Raw genomic sequence first — 16197 nt, 5'->3', positions numbered from 1 at the left:
CTCTTGCTCTTTGCCTGTTAATATATCTCAGCTGGTTTGTCTTTTAACATTCCAAAACTTCCAGTAGCTTTCAAAGCTCAACTTTTTTCAAAGAAAACATGCTGCTTTTCCTTTCTCCCCACACTCTGAAATCTGCAGAAGCTTTTAGATTAGATTAGTAATAGATTTAAATAGATAGATTTAAAGATGTACTGCTCAAAAATGGTGCAATGGCAGCATACTGAAACTCAAGTACTGTTTTATAAACTGCCAGGAAAGGAAGGAGTGTCTGTATGTCAGTGGAACTTTGGAATTTCTTGTAAGCATTTAATCTCTGCTATCAACATGTTGGGTCATTGACTTATAAAGCCTTGAAACAAAAATATTTATTTTTAGGCACTTTAAATATATACTCTGATATTTATTTTACTTCAAGAGCTATACTTGCTAACTACTGTAATTTAAATTCCAAAAATTGGTAGAAAAATATTTTTCTAAAGGAGATTAATGTATATATATATATATTGGAAGAGTAATTTCAATGACATTTGGCATCATTTTTGTAACCCATGCTAATTGCCTTGCTCACAATTAACTTGGGTCACTTCAAGATTGGGCCAAAAGGAAGTCTGCTTCACATGCATTCCTGAACAGTATCTAATGCTATCAAATCAATCCTGAATATACTTAAAAGCAAGATTATAATATCTGAATACTTGGAAGGTTTGAGAACTTCAGAAGTAGGCAGACTTTACTGTCTACTGTGAAGTGTGACAGAGAAAAAGATCAATGTATACATTTACGAAGATTCATCACCCTGAAAGGGAAGGGAAGGATGCACATGCTGGGTACCTCAGGACTTTGATTAAATATCAGATCCAGCATGAAATCCAAATAAATAAACGTTTGTGTGTGAAGACCAAGCAGCAATACAGAAGTATAAAAAACACAAATACTGTAACATATACATATTAATAGTCTGTAGAACATAAATATGCGCAGCAATACCACAACTTTAACCTAGTATATTGAGTCCTGTATCCAAAACTAGATCTCCTTTTTCTTATTGAAATCATCTAACAGTTTAACATCTATTAGATAGGTATGTCACTTGACAAATAGATCATTATACTGTTAAATCTCCATTTAAAAACAAAGGAGTGAAAAACTTCCAAAGCACCTTTTCCTTTGCTTCTTTCTAACTGACACTAACTGTTCAGGTCTTGACAGCTAAAGCAATAGGAAATCAAACCTCTCAAATTAAGTTACCCTGATAACTATCCCCACAGCATCTATCATTCAGAAGCATCACTAACACCAGATGTTGCACTGAGAGAAGACATTGATTGCATTAAACCAGAAAATAATTAAACCATTTAAGCACACTAATAAATTTATTGGCCTCCCAGAAGATGGGATATTGGGGTGTGGGGGAGGGAATGCTCTATCTAAAGGCTTTCAGATTTCCAAACTGAGAAAAATAAAGCAGATGTTTAAATCAAATATCCTTAACCACTTTGTAGCTTAGTACTTACTGAGGAAGTCTGTAAAGCTCTTTGTGTCAATGGTTCTCATTGAGCAATACTCTACTAGCTTTTGTCTTTGCCCTTCAAGACGTGGCTCTCAAAACCTGGGGCTGCCCTGGCCATAAATCACTAAGAAACACCTGATGTCTATCACAGACCAGGAGAGAGGTGACTACTCTGTGCTATACCTGTCCTCCTCCCCACCTCAGAAGTCTTCATCCAGACTCACTGCTGTGACCCAACACAGATTTGGCTCATACTTTGAATGAAGACATTTACAGGCATAGGAAATGTGTAGCTATTTTTCCTCCAGGGGCAGGAATAGTTTCCTCTGATTGAGCCAGAGCCACATGTTGCATGCACTATTGGCAGACAGTCTTTCCAACACGTAACAGTTGTGAAGGCTGGGTTCTTGCAGCAACCTGGCACGTGTGCTTCACAATAACAGGTCTTAATTGTGCTCAATCTTGATACATCTGATGTTTGCCTAAATTATCACTATTTGTGGTGTTTTGTCCTACTTGCAATGATTTCCAGCCAGCACCTTAAGGTCTACCTTTCCACAAGCTTATTTCAGCCATTGAAATGCAGCTGCCGTGATGCTGCTGATGGAGTCAGTGATCACCACTATTAATAATATTGCTTGCTGGGGCTGAGGTAATGTGAATCAAGCAAATCAAGTGCTCATTTTCAAGATGCCTACAGATACATTACATACTCATGACTATGTGAATTAAAGAGTATCTATATAAGATAGCTATAGCCATTAAGATTATTAAAATCTAAACAATGAAACTAAAGCACTACCTCAAAAACCTAAATCAGTATCAAAGGAGGTACAGAAAATCTATTCCACTATCCAGGGAGTACTTTAAAAGCCAAGTAGCTCAGCACATTTCTAGGTGGGCATTTGAAATTTTCTCAATGTAGATGCTCAAGGTGCTTATGAGGTGGTTTATTTCCAAAGTGTTTAGGGTAGACAGGCACGTACTAAGCCACATTTGGTTTCCAGATTCAGTAAGAGTATTTATTCTTATAATTAAGATTTTCTACTTCCAGTTCCCTTGATGAAATGTAATGTGCTTACAATTATGCAGATGTTCTTTCTTAATCTTTCAAGAATGCATAGGTTTTGCTTTTAAGAGTACTGTTACAGCTTAACTGTTGCTGACAACTTCTGCCATAGCATTTACTCTGAGAGATAAGATGATTCTCATACTCCTCTACAGCTTTTTTGGTCTCAGCTGTTTCCCAGAACTTCTTGTTCTAATTGTTTTTGTCTAGATGCAGGAAAGCAGAAGGCAGCTGATTCTGCAGGCAGTGTCAGCAGGGAGCATATCTGCACAGTTCCCAGGCCCCTGGCCAGCAGGGGAGAGCTGAAGGTCCACCCACTTTCTGGGGCTCTCCAAGATTGATCCCCCTGCTCCAGACACACCTGGGGAACACCTGTATTTAGTTACTTGGCTTGTACAGCAGCAGTTAACAAAGATTTTGACTTAACTTGCCCTAACAAGAAGAGTCCTTGCCAGTGTCAGCCGCCAGTGACCAGAGAATTGACTCCTGACAGGCTATTTCCTGTTGTCATTTTCAGTGTCCCCACGAGAGCAGGATGGAAAGAGTCAGCACCCAGAAAACTGAGTTTGGTACTCAGTGCAATGCACAGAGCATCTCACACCGACTCAGCCTGAGCTATTGTTTACAGGCATTTCTCTTCCTACTAGCTCAATATTCAGATACTGAAAACACCACCATCACAACCATTTTAGCACTTGCTTCCTCTCATTCCCTTAGTAAGCAAATTAGGTGAAGTGAAGGGACTTTTTCATATTTGCAGAGATGTCTACCCACTTAAGGAAATATCAAATAGCAAAACCAGATTGTTTCAATAGGAAAGATGAACAAGAAACTGCACATATGCACACAGCCAATGGACAGTCTTTGTTTTCACAGCATAAACTAGACACAGAAGAGCACCACTTGACTCAAATCACCTGCATGCACTTACTTGCAGTAGACTCAGGTAGCTGGAAGCAGCAGCTGGCCTCAGACCTGGTTTAGCCCTGACAAAGACAAGATTATTAACAGAAGCTGACAGTGTCAATTCTGCTCTATGTCACCATTAAACTGGGTCAACAGCATATTGCACTCACACCTTGGGCTGAGTCCTGAGGAAAAGTCAGTTCTTAAAGCACCAGGTCTGCTTCTAGCAGAACTCTGTACTGAGGACATTTCTGCAGCATGTCTTGCTCTCAGGTGACTGGAACTTGGACTACAGACTAGAAATATTTTCCAGGCGTTAATTCTTAGTTGTGGCCAAAAATGGAAGTTTTGATCATTCAATATTTCCCTTGGCTCTGATTCAGAAGTAATAGTTGCAAACTTCCCATAAAAGTAAAAATAAAGTGCTTTGGAACCACTAAGGCAGGATAGTTGACATGTCTCATTTGCATCTTTTACATTATATTGAAAAACATGAAAAGTAATTGGTTCAAATATACCATTTTTAAAAAATAAATCTTAATCATCAATGAAATGAAAGAAGCCCTGAAAAACAAATTGTTTTAATTGATGAAGCATTTTTAGAGATAAATGGCTCTGCCAGAAGAATTTCAGCTGGCCCTTTTGAATTCTCTTTTCTCATAAAAAGAAATCAGACTTCCTAATCTTGCAGCCTACATCAGCAAAGGCTCTGCTGCTTTTTTGCTGATGCTAAATTTCTGGTGGTCACAGTTATTTCTATATGTGGTAACTCCCTTCCTCTTTCAAACACTAAAACTCTTTTTGCTTAAGCATATATTGGTGCATTACTACAAAGATATGGGAAGTGGTTTTATTTTCTGTGTTCCAGTAAATGCCCTTTCAATAAGGACATGCAAATACAGACAGAGCTTGGCCCACAGAACATTACACTGTCAGTGAAAAAGACAGTATAATTTTTGAAAGAACCTTAGAAACCTCTCATCTCTCCATCAGGTTAGCCTAAGAATAATGGGGACATCATGTTCTAGGAAAAATAACATGCACCATACAAACAGATTTATATTGCAAGTCAAACCTTACTGTCTGTCCTAGAACAAGACTTTCAAGGAGATGACCATTCCTTCCACATGTGAGACTGAGTAAAACAGGTTGAAAAAGTCTTGGACAGTCAAGTATGAGCAAACAACTGCTGGGCTTAGATACCCTAGGTCATAAACAAATAAATCATAGGTGAACCCACTCATAGCACATATAAGAATAAAGGGACTAGTTTAATGTTTCACTGAGCTCTTAATATGAGATGGTACTATTGTAATAGGCAGTTTCCTCAGAACAATGCAAACCACTGGAGTTCAATGAGCTACTATTGAAAGAAAACATCTTTCAGTCAAGGAAGAAAACAGCTCAACATCTCAACAGCTAAAAAATGTGGTAGGTGAGGCAGTACAGAATCCTCAGAACCATTACAGTTCAATGCATATTAAACTTTGTCAAATAATTCCAAAAACCCCTTGGTTTTATTTTGAAGTGTTAGAGCAGCAGTACTTCAAACAGATCACCATCAGTGTAATAAAGTAATTCCAGCTGCCCTAAAGAATGTAAAGTACTCTACTGTTCCTTCCAGAAAAGGAAACATCTAGATCTCAAACTCCCATTACATGCTGAACATGGCTGTTAGTAACACAATATTAGACAGGCAGTTTCTTAAATGAAGGCATGCCTGAGGACAAAATAACAGCAGCATTCCATGGTGGATGGCAAATCCACAGCAGACCAGGAAACCCAACCCCAGCAGTCCTACATAGGGAATATATTCCCTTGCTGCCACCACTGCCAGCAGCACAACTCCATTTGTACTGTGCAAGGTTTTATGTAAGCCAAACGCAGAGACAGCTGCTCTGAAATCTTAGAGATCTCATGAATATTAACAATTCTGGTTCTACTAGCATGACTAATTCTTATGCTTCCACAACTTTGGAAAGGCATCAGTGTCCAAGAGGTAAGAAGAAGCCTCGGGGAGTGCAAAGTGTGACTCTGCACATACAACTGGACTCATGTCATTGCAACCACTCCCACTCAGATCCAAGGTCAAAAGCTTATTAGAACTGTGAAGCACCTGCACTGGATTACCAGGCTCAGGACAGACAAGATTGCATCTCCCAGCTCTGGCTGGCACAACTGTTACCAACTAATCTCATCCTTAGAGAGCAGCTCTGCAGCAAACAGGATTGCTGCTCGGCTCTGCTTCCCCACTAAAGCACCAGGCTCGCCTATCTGAAACGACAGCTGCTGTTTCTCACACCACTTCTATAACTGTGACTCAAGTCTCATTGCAGAATGTCAACATTTGTGTTCAACAAATATGATTCACCATGTTTTGAAAGTAACAGAAATGGAATGATAGAGACAGCATATGATTCACCACAGCCTTGAAACCGCACAAAGCTACATTGAATTAGAATTATGCTACCAGCATTTTATATCTGAAATATTTACAACAGTTATTATTAATTGAGAAGACTGTAAAATAAACACAACCAGAAATTGACCAATATAGTTTGACAATTCTTGCCACAAACTGCTAACCCAGAAAAAATAATAGATTATGTTTTCCACCCACACTTCTAATTACACTTTCACTGAAGCACACTTGCTTTCCCTTCTTCCTTCAGATTTGTCTTTGTCTTCACTTTGTCTTCTATAACTGATCTCTTTCATATTATCATCTGGAAGATAGATTTGAATGATGCTTTAATATTTTTCCATGTTCATTTTAAATTGCATCTTTTGACTGTAGGTATGGTGCCCCTAATCCATGTTTCAAAAAATAATTTTAAAAATAATTGATACTTCATTTTTGCATATCTTTGCTTGCTATTAGTAATTTATATATTGTGTATATAAAGGCACTGGAGGCAAAGATAAATTAAAGCCTCAGTGGGGCAGGCATCATGCAGAGTTTTAGCAAGGGATTTTTTTTATTCAAAGACACTAAAAAACATAAGCTAGACAAAAGAGAAGTATTTTTAATGCCCTTTGAATAAAAATGTGAATTAGACATTAATATATTAACCATGATTCAGCAAATGACGATGGAATTATCTAAGCACATGCCCATATGCTTTATTGATTCAGAGTCCACATATCTTACCTGAATTAATGTGAGATCTCAGTTTTGGCCATAAAGTCCTGATTCCTCTCCCAGAGGAGCTTACACTCGTGAGTAATGCCAGACCTGAGAAACACATCACAGTTCTGAGGCTGATGTTCTGCTCATTCATAAGAGGTCTAAGATTGGTAGCTGCCAAAGTTTCCCAACTGACCCTGAAGTTCTTTAACTCTTACCCTCACCTTTTTCTAACCCTCATGCCCCTTTCAGCCCTTTCTCCTCTAATGAAACTGTTCATCAGTTCTCTAACACGAGACCATGCATTCAGAAAGATGACTCAAAACCCGGCATTGTCTAAGTGAGAGATTGCTAAAAGAAGGAAGATTTAGTTTGAAATGCTCTGTAACACCCGGCTAAAGCACAGAAAATTGCAATTCTAGTATGTAATATAGTTACAACATGTTAATCAGCTCTGCAAACTGGTCTCACTGTAAAGCCACTGTGCACACAAAGTGCTATTGCTACCACTAGATGTCAGTTTTACACACTTTAAAATGGCCAATTCCCTTAAAAATAGTAACTCCCCGTTCACAATAAAAATGACTCTCTATTATGTGGTTCTTTCTGAACTGACTTTTAATTTTAAGTATCTCACATTTTATTCACCTTCTCTCCACTCAGCCCCTTGGGGCACAGCTCTCCTTTATTAGGGAGAAAAAAAAATTCCTCTTTGTGTTTACTCCATTATTTACACAGCCTGAGGCACTGGCAGGTTTTGCCAGGTATCACTAACAAAAGTCTGTATCTCAGGTTCTCTCTCTAGAGGCCAGAATTGAAATCTTACTTTTATTCCCCAGAGATATTTTATATTCCATAAGGATACTTTTACTAAGAAAAGCCATTACATTTTTTTTATATTAAGAAATGTCAAAGTAATTACAGATGGGCTGCCATGCCAGTTAATAAGGGATATCATTGATATGGCTTACTACAATTTTATTATTTTTCAGATTTTTACCTGTTTTGACTGCCTAAATGCAGAAAGCTTTTATTTATACTTCAAATCTCTGTCTCTCAAAAGTCAAAAATGTAGCTGTAGATTCCTCCTAATCCCCCACTCTAAAAGACTCTTTACAGGCATTTTTCTTAAGAACTGTTTTCATTAACAAGTCTTAACATAAACTTAGTCATATTGAATACAGAACTTCTATATTATACATTTACCTTATCACAACAAAATGGAATTGCTTTTTGTCAAGTAAATGTTATTATTCCTTCTCCCCAAAGAAAAATCATTGAAGAAAATTAGGAGGAAGTCAAACTCATTATACATTATTACATTCAAATATATGCATACACACACAAAAAGCAACAAACATCTCCAAAGCTGTCCATGCTCAGAACTGGCAATGTTACAGAATGTAGCTCTGAATTTTTATAAGGTAATGACAAGGCTGCCACCTCACATGAAGCTTACTGCCCAGATATTGACAGTTTAGCTAGCATCACACTATGTTTGTTTACCATGTCAAAGAAATCCCCTCACCCTCATTCACATCAAAATCTGACATTTTCAAGCTCCTACTGATCCTTCTCAGCTGTCCTGGGTTGCTCAAAGTATTCTTTGCACCTGCAGCTGTAACCATCTCATACAAGTGCTTACCTACAAGAAAGGGCTGGAAAGTAAGGAAGGGGAAAGATGTAGTTCAGTGAACTTCAAAACAGAGTTGAAAACACTGTATGACGTAATCAATTCTATCAACAATCCTCTCCAAAGACATTAGAAAACTTGTCTTAGGCAACAACTCCATCGAAACCATGCCTTTGCACAGCAATCTCAGCAACTGTAAAAGCATGGCAAAAAACTCCGAGGCAAACACAGAATCCAAAACACATCAAGTCCCATGACTGTTGACAGCAATGTCCAGGTCTTAGGAGCCTTCCTTGGAGAAGTGCTGTGCCTGGGGCAGATGAGGGTGCCATTATGCTACACGACAAATAATATACATATATCATGTTGCAACATTTTGCCCCATTCCCTTTACCTTCCTACACACACTCACTATCACTTATCCACCTACCAGGTATCCTCAGGACTTCAAAATGCCCTAAATCTCACTCAGCCCACATTGTACAGATGGTACCTTCTCTTAGCTTTTGATGCAAGGCATCTCCTTTGTCAGCACCATGGTGGCAAGCAGCTACAGCAGGATAGGCTCAGGTCCAAGACATGCTTCTACAAGTAAAGGAACAAAAGACACACCTCAAACACTTGCACTACTACAGCATTTCTCTTGCTCCAGGATGCTATCTGCAGAACAAAGCTGGCTGGCTTGATCTGCAAGCTGGGAATTTGGGTTACTCTGAGCTACTGAAGTAAGTGAGTTACTGAAAAAGTTGATGTCAGGTGAATGACGCAGCCAGTAGAAATGAGGAAATCAATAGCAGGCTAGAAGAGAAGAGATTTTTTTATATGCTTTCTAAATTGTGCTCTAATATAAAACTGCAAACATAAAAACCAAAATAAACAAACAAAACAACAAGCCAAACACACAGACACAAAAAAAATATAACAACCAAAAAACTAAAGAACAATCTGTCCCTTTACTTCCTCATTGTATATTTGGAACTCAAATCCCTCCAGGAAAGAAACTACTTTAACTTCTTCTTTATCACACACATTCATTTGCAACATATTCCATTCATGCCAACATGAATCACTAACAATGTATATCATAAGCAACAACAGAAGCAATGGTTAATTAAAACCTGGAAGCATTAGTCATCTTCCTACAGAAGCTACCATGCAATTTCAGAAGGGTTGAGTTTGCAGAATACTTTTGTACTCTTTTCCTAGGACCAGAATTCTGCTGTAAAAGAGCAGCAGCAGCCCTAAGTTTCAATCAATAGTGCATTTTATCAAAGGGGAAAAAAAAAAAAAGCTTTCAGCTGGACTCACAGATATCAATCACCTCATCTCAAACCCCAGTGAGATATAGCTTGATCCCCTCATTGAGGATTGTCCCGGGGGAGGAGAAATAAGTTAAAACCCTCTCAATAAAACATTCCCCAATAAGAGAATTTCTTTGATCCATAGCTCCCTTCTCTAGCAAGCTCCATTGCAAGTTTAAAAAGTGCCTGATCTGAATCATACACACAGCACTTTCCCACATGGAAATGCAGCTGTGCTTAGGCAGCACATTCCAGCAAACAGCATCTTGGGAGGACTGAAAGTTATACAAGATATTTCTCTGAAATTCCCAAGCCATTAGACCCTAGCCATTTCTACATGCACAAGTCAAGGTTTCAATACTCTGCTTTGCAAAAAAAGGGAGCAAGCAAGAATCAAACCCTTGCAACAAAGAAGCATAGCTACCTCCCACTCCTTACTTAAAAAGTGTGAGAAGAGATAAGGAAATGTCCCTACTCCTGGTAGTCATTGATATGCAGTGGCAATTTGGTGAGTCACCACTGCAGCTGATGAAGCCAAAGGAGCCCAGATGGGCCTGTATGGCAATCATACAGCCCAATACAGGTTTAAATTTCCTCAGGAATTTGGTGATTTCTAGCTGTTGGATCATCTGCTAATTATCATACCCACTACATGTAGATATGCAGCTGCTTTCTATTGCAGTATAATTACAGGCTAAGTATTAAATGTAGGGGCTTCTCTACTATCTGAAATGGCATATTTTCACAACAAATATGTCAAAGAAATGCAAAGATTCACTGGAATTTAAATATAGACTGATGAAATATGTTTTCTCTGAGAATGTATATGATCTCCACCTGATATTCTCTCATACACTTAGTGTCTCTCCATTTGTATGCCTGATACAAACCCATCTATCATGCTGATGAGATGGTGAGAGAAAAGGCAAAATAGGTTGGTTTGGGACTGATGGCTGGAACATTATCCAGAATGGTGAGAGAAAAGGCAAAATAGGTTGGTTTGGGACTGATGGCTGGAACATTATCCAGAAAAAAACAGATAGACCTGGGAAAACATCAGTCATGCTACAGTGAACTCATATCACTGAGTTCACTGGAAAGTATCTATTGCAGAGATTTTACATCCACTATAGGTATGCCTAGGAAGTGTCAGGAAATAAATTAATTTGCCCTTCTCAACACAAAAATAGATGGAAGGTTATATTAAATGGACATGTTTTCAGCATGACCTATCCTCTGCTGAAACTTATGCTGAAAAAGGGGGCATTTTAGAATTAGACGGTTTCTGGACTGAAAACATGCAATCACAAACTTTGGTCCTGGTACAATCCAGAGACTTCACTTCTTGGTCTTCATAATCCAGAAATTTTGCACTGAAGGAAACCCCATAAATTAAAAAAAAAAAAAAAAAAAAAAAAAAAAAAAAAAAAAAAAAAAAAGGTTTAATTTAGACTAATTTAAAACTCTGACTTAAGAAGTTTGACTGTGAGAGGCGCATTAGCTTGAACATCAAAAGTAGTGCATGAAGTCCTTGTTCACATTGAGGTGAAAGGTATATAGAGCTACACAAACTACTGAAATAATTTGGTGAAACTGTTTCCAGTACCTGAATTAGCTTGTTCAGCACTAGAACGGGCACTTTATGTGCCAAGGTAGAACACTACAAATCCTATTTCTTTTTCATCACCAGGTTTTCATGGGTTGAGAAGTCATGCAGAACTTTAGAACAAGAACAAACCAAACATGAGGTTAATAATATCCCAGCCATTGTTAAAGTATCTTCCACTCAGCCATTGTTATACTAATCTGCTGATTTGAGGGAAAAAATGCAAAGAAATTCTGTGGTGAAGAGACCATATTAAATGGCTTGCTTATCACTTCTTGAATGATTCATTAACCAGCCTAATTTAATCTGCCACATGCCCGGTAAAATTCCAGTTTAGCAATGCAGTGTGTGCTACCAGCTTTCTACAAATGTTAAAACAGGCCAATAACAAAAAGTTAAGCATTAACTAAGATGACACAAAACTAAACACTGTTTTTTCAGGTCTTTCCCTCATTCACTTTTTTAAATGTCACGTACTTCACTTCATGAATTGCTCTTGATTAAAATGATCTCCATGTAAACTCTAAAACCTGTTTTCTCTCTTTTCAGAATGCATCAGATTATGAGCTGAGCAGATTCAAAACAATGCACCAGCCGTGAGTGTCTCATTATTTTCCGTTTCCCCACTGAATGACAAATGCACCTGTACTCTGACAGTTGCTCTGTTAATAAATCAGGAAAATGAGAATTTAAACCTCCTGTTTATGTGAACTTTAACATTAATTGATGGGGATGGGAATTCCTCAGGATTAGGATCCTGGAATTTTTACAAGAGTTGTGGCTGAGATCAGCTGGCAGGAAAGTCTTCTGCAACAGATGCTGGCTGTTATTCTTCCTCAGAATAGAAAGGGACAACCATAATATTGGTAAAAGTATAAGTTCAACATATTCCAGAGTATAAAGGCTCTTTGATTGTACTATATTTGAGGTCAAGTTTTCAGAATTGGTTTATCAGCTACTTAGGGATTAATTTAAGTGATCAGTTTAACAAAGTGCTATGTTGAAAGTAATTTACATAGAATTTAAATTAAGAACTGAATAAGCAAATATATATATAACAGTTGAGAAATGCCTTCATATAACTTGTGACAAATCAAGTTCATTCCAAAGGATATCCTTAATGTTCAAATATATTATTTCTCTTGTAGTACTACAGAGAAATAATATTAGAGAATTTTCTCGATAAGGCAATGAAAGCAAGAAGATTTCAGTAGTGTGTTGCTGTGCTTCAACTAATGGTTATTATTATTCTATGTATTATTCCATGTAGCTTTCCCCTCCCCCACTAGCTGGGAAACCATTGATCTATTTACAAATTGTTTTCTGAATTCCACTCTATTGGTAAGAAAATGGATAAACTTGAAGGCATTTTTACCCAATAAATTCCTGTTCCTATTGATAGGAATTAATTGAGAGCATAGGTAAATATTTTCCTGGGTTTAATTTAATAATTAACTAGATTAGTAAAAAAATCAAAGGACTTTCTTGCAAAACACTTTAGTCTATCAGGATATCATTTTGAGAGAAAATGTAGAGAGAATTAATATAAAGTCAACCAAGGATACATTTTCTGTTTCTCACATATATGGATCTGATCTACTACAATATTGGGACAAACAGAAATATATGGAACTGAGGCCAAGAGTTGCATTCTACTGATGTGAGCATTCAAGCTTTGAATCCTCCGATCATATATTGGAATAACAAAAGTGTTTTGCCATATGAATTCTGTTGTCCATAACATTAAAATTCCATAAATTCACAGTGTGGATGTCATATTCTTAGTACAAATTTCCAATCTAAAATCTGTTACTCTTACATTGTACTACTTGCTATTGCAAAAACTGCCCCAGTTTCTACCACTCACAATATAACTGGAGATAGTCTACATTGACCCACGTAAGACAGAACTGGCCTGCTCAAGCATGTTCATGCAGCAGGTAAATCCCAATGGACAAAAACACTAAGCACAGATAAACAGAAAATGGATAATTGCCTGACACGGTGAGACTGAAATACTGTGTTTCTCCTGGCAGTGGCCAGGGTTTCAGGTCTCTGTCTTTATGAAAGTTTCCTTGTGAGGCTTCTTCAGGCAGGAGTTAAGTTCTTTAACCACCAGCAAAAGCTCTTTGCCACTCCCATTCTAGTTCAACACCTGGTATTCCTGTTTTCCACGAGATTTTGAGTCTACAAGGCTGTAAGTGCTCTTTGAGCTAAAACACAGTTATTCCCCCATTCTGCTGGGACATCTCATGACAGGGGTACCAGGAGCAATCTGCAGCCATGCTTGGGCGTGCCTCCCTGCCCTCTGCATCAAACACTTCCATAATTTAGTGCAAGACTCTTTTCCCTCCAGCCAGTACCATGCTTGTTCTCTAAGGGGAAAAAATTACCTGAGAGAAAAGACAAAATGGTTTATCTGGAAGAGTTCATAATAGTAATTCTGTTTTGATATCCTTAAGTAAACCTTTTTTTGCACTTCCCTTCTCATGAAGTCTCTTACTATATTCTCTTGGGTTTATAATGTCAATGTTGGCTTTGACAACCTAATGACAGCCCTATATAAACCAGTTCCCACCTACACTTAAAGCCACAGGTCTACTCAGATTGTTTCTGAGCAACTACTGGATATTAAGTTGAAATTACCAAGGTGCAGTCTCTACTAGTGTCTTGACCTACCCCTGAAATGCAATAATGAAAGATTTTCTTCCCCATTTGCTAAACAATATCAGAAGATAGATGCTGCTTTAAAACACAGGACAGCAGAGTACTGAGTCATAGTCCAAACCCTCTCTAGAGCTGCCAGGGTTGTGCAACAAACTGCTCTCACAGGTTTACATGTTTTCAGCAATCCCAACAGCATGTTGAAATCTCAAGCCTTGCTTAAAGCCTTTCCTCCTGCACAAGCACCATTGTATTTTTCCCTCCACACAGCATTCTCAGTTGATAAACTCTGACCCTGAAAGCCTGAGATTACCCAAAACACTGAACTAGTTCACTCTCAAGAATGCCAGTACAACTACACTTTCCAGATACTTCCCATGAGAGCAGTTTCAAACATCCCACTGACAGTCATGGGCTCGTTCACACTGTGCTAACATTTCTGCCAGGGAGAACACTATATAGAAAAACCTCATGTTACATTCAGGAGCACTTTTTAAGAGAGTGCAGGTAGCATAATCAACTTCATACCACAGATGTACAAGAATACTGGAACTTAAGGCCTTTCCAAAAATGCTGTCTTGCTGTGCAAATAAGATTGGTATTTATAACTGTATATAGCAAAACCCAGCATATAGGCTATAACTCAATTACAAACATCCAAACTTTGGAAGCATATCTCAAGAAAGAAATGTAATTACAGCTCCATCACCTCAATGTAGATATTCCAAGACTTACAGTATCAGATGTTTATGCAGAAGGTTTTTCATCAATGCTTTCAGCTTACCCAAGTTTCATTTTCCCAGGGACTGTGAAATTAAGAGGCTGCCTTCATAGCTAATGTGATTAGAAATTCATCCCAGATCAAACTCAGAATAAATTTTGCTCTCAGCTTGGGAGCTCTGGGGACTACTTTACAAAATCAGGACTGAAATCTTTCATCACAAAATCAGTACTTTCTATCACATGCAAATTCAGAAGCCTGTTCTGACTGTGACAGATTGCCAGGTAAACAAGAAATCCTCACCTGTGAATCAGGTCTGAGATGTCAAGTCTTGAGTTTACCATTTGTATATAGCAACACACAGTTATGGAAGATCCTGGGTAATAAGTGAGCTGAGCTGCAGAACACATAATTACAAGTTCTGTTTAATTATGGTGTGGGCAGCATTTGATCTCCTTTGATTGAAATAAATATCTATCAATTTTCACTGCTGTGAAAATGTTATTACTTTATTCCACCAGGAATTTACAGCATATGCAGAAAAATTAGCTATTCTTAAATCAAGTAAGTATTCATTAATTATGAGTGATTTCTAGATTACTTTCTAACATCTTTTTTATTTGATTAGATCATAATTTTTAAGAACTCCGAACTGAAATTTTCCATCCTTGCCTTCCAAGAATAGGAAATGTCTTTTCCTGAATCATATGAATAAATTCTCAGTTTGTAAGAGCTGTTACATACCAGGAAAGTACCTTTGTAATGCTGAGGTGCTCCACTTGAGACGTCTGAACTTGCATAGTTCAAACTGCAAGAGCTAGAAATGTTACACATTAACACTTTTTTTGTTTTCCCCTCTCCACTCCCTTTTATTTCTTTATTAGGAAGGTAAACAACTTAATGTGGAAAATTCGCTTTTGGGCTTTTACACAGACATCAACACTTTCATACACTTCAATTCATAATAAAAATACTAATAAAATTAATGAGATTTCTATGACAACCAGGCTGTTCCTTTAAAAAAATAATAAAGACAAAGAGCTTTTGCTGTCTCTTTAAGCAAGATCCAGTAGTACAGAAATCTTGTCTTGTTCAGATAATCTGCATTTAGACTTTCCCCACTCCATAGAAAGCTTTGGGCTGAAAAACAAAGGCAGTAGATGACTTCTATTCTATTAGTAAGCAGGAAAGATTTTTCCCCTATTCTTGGAATATACCATAATATTTTCTTATTGCCCTATATCCTTTAAATACCAGTCCTGATTCAGGCTGGATGTTTTATGTCTAAATATGTAGACTTGGTTCCTTGCTTTCCTTAGGTTTTGTTGTAGCTTAAATGTCCCTAAAAAAACTCCACTTATTCCCAAAACTGCAGAAGCCTATGGCTGGAAATACCTCTTTATACAGTGAGACCCTCCAATAAAAAATGATATCTATAAGAGACCAGAACAGGTTTCCAGTGCATAACTCTAGTGTTATAGAAACATACTATAGGACACTATAAATATTCCAAAGGGAAAAAAAAAAAAAAAAGGTATCTGAATTTTACCTCAAATCCCATTTTTATGCATTATATAATAATTTTTAGCATAGAAAGTCTACCCAGACATCAAATACTTACAGAGGCATCCATTGCCTGAAGATTAGAATGAATTCTGGA

At 37.6% G+C, this 16197-nt stretch overlaps 2 protein-coding genes across 4 annotated transcripts in view; one reads left to right on the top strand and one right to left on the bottom strand.

Annotated features, from left to right (window-relative positions):
- Positions 1 to 16197, top strand: part of BLNK (B cell linker) — a 92653-nt gene that overhangs the window by 18402 nt on the left and 58054 nt on the right. For all 3 annotated transcript variants that reach the window (XM_079312918.1, XM_079312919.1, XM_079312921.1), the window contains exon 3: positions 11702 to 11748. In XM_079312918.1, coding sequence (XP_079169044.1) covers positions 11702 to 11748 — 47 coding nt within the window. The remainder of the gene's footprint in view (positions 1 to 11701; positions 11749 to 16197) is intronic.
- Positions 1 to 16197, bottom strand: part of DNTT (DNA nucleotidylexotransferase) — a gene marked incomplete at its 5' end in the record, with an annotated part of 141760 nt that overhangs the window by 120532 nt on the left and 5031 nt on the right. The window contains 2 exons of the mRNA XM_079312924.1: positions 8739 to 8830; positions 15282 to 15345. The remainder of the gene's footprint in view (positions 1 to 8738; positions 8831 to 15281; positions 15346 to 16197) is intronic.

This window comes from Erithacus rubecula (assembly GCF_903797595.1).
Source record: "Erithacus rubecula genome assembly, chromosome: 9".
Lineage (NCBI taxonomy): Eukaryota > Metazoa > Chordata > Aves > Passeriformes > Muscicapidae > Erithacus > Erithacus rubecula.
The sequence above is the reverse complement of the archived record's forward strand: the minus strand, read 5'-3'. Positions and strand labels throughout refer to the sequence as shown.